We start from the raw sequence: 9,902 nt of genomic DNA on the forward strand, positions 1-9,902 counted from the left end.
GAGTATTCACATTAATAAATGGACCCTGTTTGGATCATTCTGATGTAATAACAATGTAAGCAAGTCTTAAATGTGTCAGTTACAGTCACTCACTGTATCTGCTTTAATACTGAGCATATTAATCTGTAACACTATTATTCTATTATATATTCTATTATCTTTGTGAACTAAAGTGAAAAATAACTGTTGATATAAAGTAAAATAATGGTACAATTATCCCTGTGAAGTGTTGTGGAGGTATAAAGCAGCATAATGAGGAAATACTCAATACTTTAACCAACCTGTGGAGCCAGAATAATACATTAAACATTAGACATGTAGGCCAAAGGTTAATAAGTTCACCAAAAAGAAGAAATGATCAACATTTCAGAGTTGTTTGGGGTTTGTTCAGGGCTGAATAGTTTGTATGTATTCTTTTATTTCATTAATAAAACATTTAAATAAAGCTTCTCTGTTATCTAATCTGCTTTTGTGGCTGTGATATTTCTCTAGGTTTGTATTGTTTTTGCTTTTATTGATCAAATTTACAAATAAGTATTTCAGTGGAGACTAACCCACCAATATTAACCAACAATAAACAGATAGACATAAGAAAAATACAACATAAAACGATGCATATAAAATATAAGACTGCAAAATAAGACAACAAACAAAACAAACTACATTATCTTGTATTTTCACGCCCGAAGAGGAAGTTTCGTGAATTCCTACACACCCTGAATGCAGCGAGCAACGTCACAGACGACGACCAATCAGAGAGCAGCTAGCTTACTCGCTGTTGTCCTGAGCCGAGAGCGGTTAGCTAACCGGGTTAAACACTAAAAACTACAAACATTCACATCTGGATTTATTCTCATTGTTTCCGGTAGGAAGTGTTTTTATATCTTTAATATATTTATATTATATTTATATATTTATATCTTTAATATTAAACCGACAGACAGCGAGCAGCAGCTACCGGTTAGCCTAGCTTAGCTGTAGCTCAACGTTAAAGTTCACTAGCCGTTAGCCGTTAGCCGTTAGCATGAGGTCAGAGCAGGGGCAGTTAATGTAAGAGACAGGGGCTTCAGGGGCAGTTAATGTAAGATACAGGGGCTTTAGGGGCAGTTAATGTAAGAGACAGGGGCAGTTAATGTAAGAGACAGGGGCAGTTAATGTAAGAGACAGGGGCTTTAGGGCAGTTAATGTAAGATACAGGGGCTTTAGGGGCAGTTAATGTAAGAGACAGGGGCAGTTAATGTAAGAGACAGGGGCAGTTAATGTAAGAGACAGGGGCTTCAGGGCAGTTAATGTAAGAGACAGGGGCTTTAGGGCAGTTAATGTAAGAGACAGGGGCTTTAGGGGCAGTTAATGTAAGAGACAGGGGCAGTTAATGTAAGAGACAGGGGCAGTTAATGTAAGAGACAGGGGCTTTAGGGCAGTTAATGTAAGAGACAGGGGCTTTAGGGCAGTTAATGTAAGAGACAGGGGCTTTAGGGCAGTTAATGTAAGAGACAGGGGCTTTAGGGGCAGTTAATGTAAGATACAGGGGCTTTAGGGGCAGTTAATGTAAGAGACAGGGGCTTTAGGGGCAGTTAATGTAAGATACAGGGGCTTTAGGGGCAGTTAATGTAAGAGACAGGGGCTTTAGGGGCAGTTAATGTAAGAGACAGGGGCAGTTAATGTAAGAGACAGGGGCAGTTAATGTAAGATACAGGGGCTTTAGGGCAGTTAATGTAAGATACAGGGGCAGTTAATGTAAGAGTCAGGGGCTTTAGGGCAGTTAATGTAAGAGACAGGGGCAGTTAATGTAAGAGACAGGGGCTTTAGGGGCAGTTAATGTAAGAGACAGGGGCTTTAGGGCAGTTAATGTAAGAGACAGGGGCTTTAGGGGCAGTTAATGTAAGAGACAGGGGCAGTTAATGTAAGAGACAGGGGCTTTAGGGCAGTTAATGTAAGAGACAGGGGCTTTAGGGCAGTTAATGTAAGAGACAGGGGCTTTAGGGCAGTTAATGTAAGAGACAGGGGCTTTAGGGGCAGTTAATGTAAGATACAGGGGCTTTAGGGGCAGTTAATGTAAGAGACAGGGGCTTTAGGGGCAGTTAATGTAAGATACAGGGGCTTTAGGGGCAGTTAATGTAAGAGACAGGGGCTTTAGGGGCAGTTAATGTAAGAGACAGGGGCAGTTAATGTAAGAGACAGGGGCAGTTAATGTAAGATACAGGGGCTTTAGGGCAGTTAATGTAAGATACAGGGGCAGTTAATGTAAGAGTCAGGGGCTTTAGGGCAGTTAATGTAAGAGACAGGGGCAGTTAATGTAAGAGACAGGGGCTTTAGGGGCAGTTAATGTAAGAGACAGGGGCTTTAGGGGCAGTTAATGTAAGAGACAGGGGCTTTAGGGGCAGTTAATGTAAGAGACAGGGGCAGTTAATGTAAGAGACAGGGGCAGTTAATGTAAGAGACAGGGGCTTTAGGGGCAGTTAATGTAAGAGACAGGGGCAGTTAATGTAAGAGACAGCGGCTTCAGGGGCAGTTAATGTAAGAGACAGGGGCTTTAGGGCAGTTAATGTAAGAGACAGGGGCAGTTAATGTAAGAGACAGGGGCAGTTAATGTAAGAGACAGGGGCTTTAGGGGCAGTTAATGTAAGAGACAGGGGCAGTTAATGTAAGAGACAGCGGCTTCAGGGGCAGTTAATGTAAGAGACAGGGGCTTTAGGGCAGTTAATGTAAGAGACAGGGGCAGTTAATGTTAGAGACAGGGGCTTTAGGGCAGTTAATGTAAGAGACAGGGGCTTCAGGGCAGTTAATGTAAGAGACAGGGGCTTCAGGGGCAGTTAATGTAAGAGACAGGGGCAGTTAATGTAAGAGACAGGGGCTTCAGGGGCAGTTAATGTAAGAGACAGGGGCTTCAGGGCAGTTAATGTAAGAGACAGGGGCTTTAGGGCAGTTAATGTAAGAGACAGGGGCAGTTAATGTAAGAGACAGCGGCTTCAGGGGCAGTTAATGTAAGAGACAGGGGCTTTAGGGCAGTTAATGTAAGAGACAGGGGCAGTTAATGTTAGAGACAGGGGCTTTAGGGCAGTTAATGTAAGAGACAGGGGCTTCAGGGCAGTTAATGTAAGAGACAGGGGCTTCAGGGGCAGTTAATGTAAGAGACAGGGGCAGTTAATGTAAGAGACAGGGGCTTCAGGGGCAGTTAATGTAAGAGACAGGGGCTTCAGGGCAGTTAATGTAAGAGACAGGGGCTTTAGGGCAGTTAATGTAAGAGACAGGGGCTTCAGGGCAGTTAATGTAAGAGACAGGGGCTTTAGGGCAGTTAATGTAAGAGACAGGGGCTTTAGGGGCAGTTAATGTAAGAGACAGGGGCAGTTAATGTAAGAGACAGGGGCTTCAGGGGCAGTTAATGTAAGAGACAGGGGCTTCAGGGCAGTTAATGTAAGAGACAGGGGCTTTAGGGCAGTTAATGTAAGAGACAGGGGCTTTAGGGGCAGTTAATGTAAGAGACAGGGGCTTCAGGGCAGTTAATGTAAGAGACAGGGGCAGTTAATGTAAGAGACAGGGGCTTCAGGGCAGTTAATGTAAGAGACAGGGGCTTCAGGGCAGTTAATGTAAGAGACAGGGGCTTCAGGGCAGTTAATGTAAGAGACAGGGGCTTCAGGGCAGTTAATGTAAGAGACAGGGGCTTCAGGGCAGTTAATGTAAGAGACAGGGGCTTCAGGGCAGTTAATGTAAGAGACAGGGGCTTTAGGGCAGTTAATGTAAGAGACAGGGGCTTCAGGGGCAGTTAATGTAAGAGACAGGGGCTTTAGGGCAGTTAATGTAAGAGACAGGGGCAGTTAATGTAAGAGACAGGGGCTTCAGGGCAGAGGGGATTTGTCTTGTTTCTTCTATTTAAGGTGGAAATAATGTTTTTACTTTTGGTTTCACTTTATAATGAGACTGAGTTAGTTTGGTTTCAGGATGACCACAGTGGTTGTTGTTCCTATTATTATTATTATTATTATTATTATTATTATTATTATTATTATTATTATTATTTACTAGGTTTTACGTGAGTAAACTACATTTCAATAACTTTAAATCCGGTTGGATTGAATCTGTTTATCAACTGTTAACTACAGCTCTCAGAAATATATAGTGGAGTAGAAAGTCAAATAAAATACAAATATTCAAGTGTAGTCTATCTGAAGCTTTTATAATCAATATACCGTGGGACCTCGTCCCTGTGGTCTGCCACGGGAACTTTCCAGTGTTATCATCATCACTGTCTATGTTCCTCACAGTGGTCTTCATCATCATCATCACTGTTTACATTTATGATGTCTTATTTATTCTCCTGTACAGCACTTTGGTCAACTTTGGTTGTTTTTAAAGTGCTTAACAAATAAAGTTGGATTGGATTGGATTATGTTAGTGTTTGAACATTTTCAGTGTTATCAGCCGTTAACTGTGCATCAGTTAATGTAACTGTGTGTGTGTGTGTGTGTGTGTGTGTGTGTGTGTGTGTGTGTGTGTGTGTGTGTGAACCGCAGTCTGATGGCTTCATGATAACCTCCCAGAGAGCAGAGCCCGTTCACTACCATGGCCCTCGCTGAGGAGCAGCCTGAGAAGTAAGAAACAACCACCGTTTCATTCTGCCTCGATTTTATTACGATGAAAGGATGAAAGGAGGCAGATTATTATTAAACCATCTATCTAGAGACTGTCGTACCCTCAGCTGTGGTAAAAACTACAGGTGATGAACTTAAAATGATCAGTTATTTTATCTGTATCAGCTAAAAACAACATAATGTTTATCTCTAGAAAAAATACATTTGAAGAGTCAGAGCTGAATATTAAATCATCACTTTATCTCTTTAGGATTTAAGAGTGTTTAAACTATATACCAGGTTACAAACTGTGTCTGTGTGCTCTCCGCAGACACTGCTGGGTGTGTTTTGCCACCGAGAGAGACGACCACAGTGCGGAGTGGGTGAGCCCCTGCAGGTGTAAAGGCTGTACCAAGTGGATCCACCAGTCGTGTCTGCAGCGCTGGCTGGACGAGAAGCAGAAAGGAAACAGCGGAGGAGCCGTCAGCTGTCCACAATGTGGCACCGAGTACACCATCACCTTCCCCAAGACGGGTACGTGAGCGTTGTTCCGACTGAGTGAAAGCTACCTCACAGCTCCTACCTCAGGATGGAAACAGTAGGAAATAACTGTGGTTGGCATAAATATTCCCAACTAGATAAAAACCTTTAATGTAACTATTCTCTCTCTCCAACAGACCGACGGGTTTATTCTGTGTTAACGGCTGAGAACTCTTTCTAGGAGTAAATGGGGCTTTTGTTGGGGATGAATCCACGTTTGGTGCTGTACAGTAAAATAACTGACTCATAAAAACACTCACTTTCTATAATTAAAATACAGTTTTTAGCTTTAATTTGACATAAAATCTTTTGTAATCTTTTGGCTTTTTAATGTTTAATTAAAGATATTTACACAGTGACGTTATTAATTTATTTTTCGGACTTTTAAAAGTTATAGAATTGTAATAAAAGTGATAATTTGTGTTAATTACAGTAATTATTGCTGTTTACACTGATAAAAACTGTATTTGGACAGTTTACCAATGTTTATACACTGATAAACAACATTTATTCAATATTTTTGTAGTGAAAACGTTCATAGTTATACAAGATATCTGTTAATTAACTAACAAATCCATGTAAAATTACACAACAAATACAGTTTTACTATTAATAGTCAATAACTTAACATCATTTTAGAAATGTATAAACAATATTAACAGTTTAATGTATTATATAAACAGTATATTTACAAAAAATAAAAAAAAGTTTTTATGTGGGAAAAAAGGACATTTTCTTTAAATAAGCAGTAATTTTATTATTATTTAGTTACAGATTCTTAATGTCACATTAGACGTGTAAATTCACAGGATATTAATATCCCAATGTATTTTAAAAAAATACAGAAGAATCTGTAAAATAAACGGGAACAAAACAGTAAATGTTTGTTGAAGATAAATGTGTTCTTGCCTCTCCTCAGGCCCGTTGGTGTATTTCCTCCAGCAGATAGACCGAGCCCTGTCCCGAGCCAGTCCCTTCGCCGCCGTCGGGGTGGTGGTCGGGACCGTGTACTGGTCGGCCGTCACATACGGAGCGGTGACCGTCATGCAGGTACGCGGCGGTCACACAGGAGGTGAGAGGGCAGAGAGTGTAACAGCCTGTGAGACCGTCGGCTCTTTGTGTCTCGCCCGCAGGTCGTCGGACATAAGAAGGGGCTGGATGTGATGCAGCGAGCCGACCCGCTGTTCCTGTTGATGGGTCTGCCCACCATCCCCGTGGCGTTGGTCCTGGGAAAGATGATCCGCTGGGAGGATTATATAGTGAGGCTGTGGCAGAGATACTCCTTCAAACGGAAGCTCCCGCCAGGTATTAACATTTATTTACAGGTATAACAACAACGACAACAACAACAACAGTGTTTAATAAAAGTTTCACTCAAACTTGATTCAGTAAATGAACGAGGCAAAAATTACAAACGAATGTGAGTGAGATCTCGTGAGGAGCAGATTTATCTCCTGTAATGAAACATGATGATAAACTGCATCCAGGTGCTTTAAGGAGCTGCATGAGAATCTGTACTGAACTTTACTCTTAATATTAATCTAAATTTAAATATGTGGAACCTGTTTTTACCCCAGGCACAGGTCATTATCTGCCCCGTGTCCCCGCCGACGGACCCGGTGCAGGAGATCACCTCTCTGTGTCCAGGACTCTGTGCGGCGCTCTCATCTTTCCCTCCATCGCCAGTCTGGTGGGACGGCTGCTGTTCAGACGGACGCCCTCGAACCTTCAGCGCACCGTACTGGTGAATATCTCTCGTCCTCTTCCTTTCGTTTCAGACAGGAATACTTTCATTACAGTGGGAAATGTGAGGCAGCCGCAAAGCTTTTAATTTACCAGACGGATCCCACTCACAACTGAGCCGGCCACAGGAGTTTAACATCAGATCAGGATCCTCCGAGGCAGCTTCCTTTGGTGGTTTTATAGGAGACCCAGAGGTAGAACCAGAACCTGCTGGAGAGATTATATAAGTCAGTAGTAACACTAAGAGTCTTAGTGGACGTAGTTTCGTTAGTCTGATAGTCGCAGAAAAATAAGAACATCTAACTCTGTTAGACGCTGTTCATTGTCCTGAGTGACAGTATCAGATTGTTACAACACAGACCTTTTCTCTCTACTAGCTGCTGTTAGCTAGTTAGTGGTCTCAGTAGCTGTCTGTACCCGCACTGTACCCCAGCGGCTCCGACCAGGACTCTAACTCTGGGGATGAAAACCCGGCGGGTTCAGGCAGCGACAGGAGAGGAAACCAGTTAATCAGTCAGTAACTGTTAATGTTATCAGTCATCCATCGTATCGATCAGTTTCAGTGAGGTTGGAAGTTATTGAACAAGCGGACTGTGTGATGTTACTCTGTGTTGGAATAAATAAAGGTCCAGTCTACTTGCTGCTTGTTCTGACACATTCAGACTCATTACCGCTGTTTCTGCCTCTGAAACCCTCCTGTTGGGGAATGAAAGCTCCCCGAGGACGGACCAAACCAACCCACGGACATGACGTCATCGAGCCGAGCCCGGTGGAATCAAGGTGTTAAATAGGCAGGTAGATGAATCGATGGATGGATTTGTGACTTCAACCCTGTCCTCTTCCCCCTCAGGGTGGCATCGCCTTTGTGTTGATCAAGGGAGTGCTGAAGGTGTATTTCAAGCAGCAGCAGTACATCATTCAGGCCAACCGGCACATCCTCAACTACCCCGAAAGAGAGCGAGACGGACCGGCTGAGGGTGGAGACGACGACACAGAGGACAGCGGCAATGAATAGTTTATCAGCTCGGATTGAGGGGGAAAGAACTGCGTTGTGAGAATGATGATGGTACAAAATGTATTTTCCCATAAAACACAATGAGGAAGGTTGATATCTTAAACTGGTGCGTATGTTTGGGTAGACTTCCTAAGCCCCGCCCCTTCTGCTCTCTGCTCCAATAGAACCTGATTGTTAAGATGGTTGAAAGATAAAAGAAAGACATAAATAAATATATAAATATATATATAAATAAATATATAAATACATATAAATACAGTCACATCTTCTGTTAGCTAATGTTAGCAAAACACTAGTTAACCAGCTACTTAATTTACATCAATCGTTAACTAGTTATTCAGCTTTTTGCAACATATAAAGCCCCTTCTTAATATATCTAGCTAAAAAAATAAATCTTAATATATCTGGCTAATATTCGCTAAACGCTAACTAACTAACGATTGCTGTCAATTAGCTAGAAAGAGCTCGCTGGCTTAACATTAGCTAACCGAGGACGTGACTGTATATACGTCTCTTTTATCTTACGACCATCTTCTAACTGTGGTTGTGTTTTCAGTATAGATTAGCTCAGCTGTGATTGGAGCACAGAGCGAAAAGGGGGCGGGACTTAGGACACGGTCAGTTAGAGTGATTGTGTCGAGGACAAAGACTGAATGAAATTAAAGAATCATTTGTGACCATATTGAAAGTTTCCTCTAGAAGTCAGTTTACGATGAACGTTTGATCTTTTAAAGTAGATTCACACAATTTCAGACACATTCAGTCTTCAGATGAACTCTGACCTCCTCGGACACACAGAACCTCGATACGGTTGAGTAGAGGATGATTACTGGTGTGCACATGTAGGTTGTGTGAGTCTGACACAAACACAGACTGATGTTATTCCACATCTGTCACTCATTGAGCCTTACTGGATATCAATGTCTTCCCTTTATGTGCCTTATTTGAAGCACTTTTCCATAGCGACTACAACACGAGGGCTGACCTCCGACCTACCGACCGACCGCGGTCCTCGACACACGTAGAGCCACTTTACTTCATCTGATGGACAGAAAACCTGCTAACTGTTTATTGAAGGTGTTTAAATTCTTGGTTTCTCTCTGTTTGATTTAAAGTGTGTTGCTGCTGCTGCGAACACTATCAGACCTACTGTACTCTGAACTTTGACCCCCGCGTTATTAAGTAACTTTTAATGCTCACACATCAGTTGGTCTCCGGTTTCTTGCTGATGTTACCTGATATCTTGTTTTAATATTTTGACCTGCTGAATCACTATTGAAGCCCCGCCCCTTTTGTGCTCTGTGGTCCAATCAATTAATCCGATTAAGATGTGACTATTTAAATGTCTATTAGCCTAGCTTAGCATATCTAAGTACGAGGAAAGCAGGAAGTTGACTGAGGCTTGCTCCACTGTGATTGGAGCACAGAGCAAAAAGGGGGCGGGACTTATGGAGTTTTGGGGATGTGAAATGTTCCCACAGCTCCCAGTACAGGAGACTCAAACCAGTCGGAGCACTTCAGAGTTGTACAGGATGAGTCGGCCTCCGTCACAGTAAAGAATAAAAATATAAGTTTGATTTTGGGGCTTAGTAATTAGTTTTCTTTGCCAAATGAACAAACTCTGGGACTTAAATTGCACAATTTCTTTGCAGTTGTTATGTGTTTGTTTAATAGGAGCTCTTATTTTATGTCTCGGTGAATTGTTTGTTTAATAAAGCTCTTTGTAAAACACATGTTATTTTTTTTACATTATTTTACTACATATTTAAAAACAATGCTCAGACAAAGTTAAAAATACTTAAAAGTTACAAAGTGTTTGGTCCGAAGGCCAGAAAGATTTTATACCTGTTTAAAATAATGAAGTGCTGCTATTCAGTTCATATTTTGTAAACTAATCAACTTCCCTGCAGTTAATTGGACTTTTAATGTCCTTATTTAGGCTCAATTAAGAATATTTATTATAAATAATAATAATAATAATGATTACTCACTCAGAATGACACATTCAGTATAATATACTGTTTATTATTGGGTTA

General features: G+C 41.7%; 1 protein-coding gene across 1 annotated transcript; it reads left to right on the plus strand.

Annotated features, from left to right (window-relative positions):
• Positions 1-733: 733 nt before the first annotated feature.
• On the plus strand, positions 734-7,889 carry marchf5l (membrane-associated ring finger (C3HC4) 5, like). Its single transcript, XM_051412829.1, has 7 exons — positions 734-865; positions 4,510-4,589; positions 4,900-5,102; positions 6,028-6,158; positions 6,242-6,413; positions 6,686-6,852; positions 7,702-7,889. Exons 2-7 carry the CDS (start codon positions 4,561-4,563, stop codon positions 7,864-7,866), a joined length of 867 nt encoding a protein of 288 aa, XP_051268789.1. The 5' UTR covers positions 734-865; positions 4,510-4,560; the 3' UTR covers positions 7,867-7,889.
• Positions 7,890-9,902: the final 2,013 nt, after the last annotated feature.

This window comes from Dicentrarchus labrax, unplaced genomic scaffold (genome assembly GCF_905237075.1).
Source record: "Dicentrarchus labrax unplaced genomic scaffold, dlabrax2021, whole genome shotgun sequence".
NCBI classification, from domain to species: domain Eukaryota; kingdom Metazoa; phylum Chordata; class Actinopteri; family Moronidae; genus Dicentrarchus; species Dicentrarchus labrax.

What these genes read in the sequence shown, in the direction of transcription:
- marchf5l (XM_051412829.1), top strand. Translation starts at nt 4,561, where the DNA reads ATGGCCCTCGCTGAGGAGCAGCCTGAGAA. An exon ending in GCTGAGGAGCAGCCTGAGAA is followed by an intron (nt 4,590 to 4,899) that starts GTAAGAAACAAC and finishes TGCTCTCCGCAG; the next exon opens with ACACTGCTGGGTGTGTTTTG. An exon ending in ACCTTCAGCGCACCGTACTG is followed by an intron (nt 6,853 to 7,701) that starts GTGAATATCTCT and finishes CTTCCCCCTCAG; the next exon opens with GGTGGCATCGCCTTTGTGTT.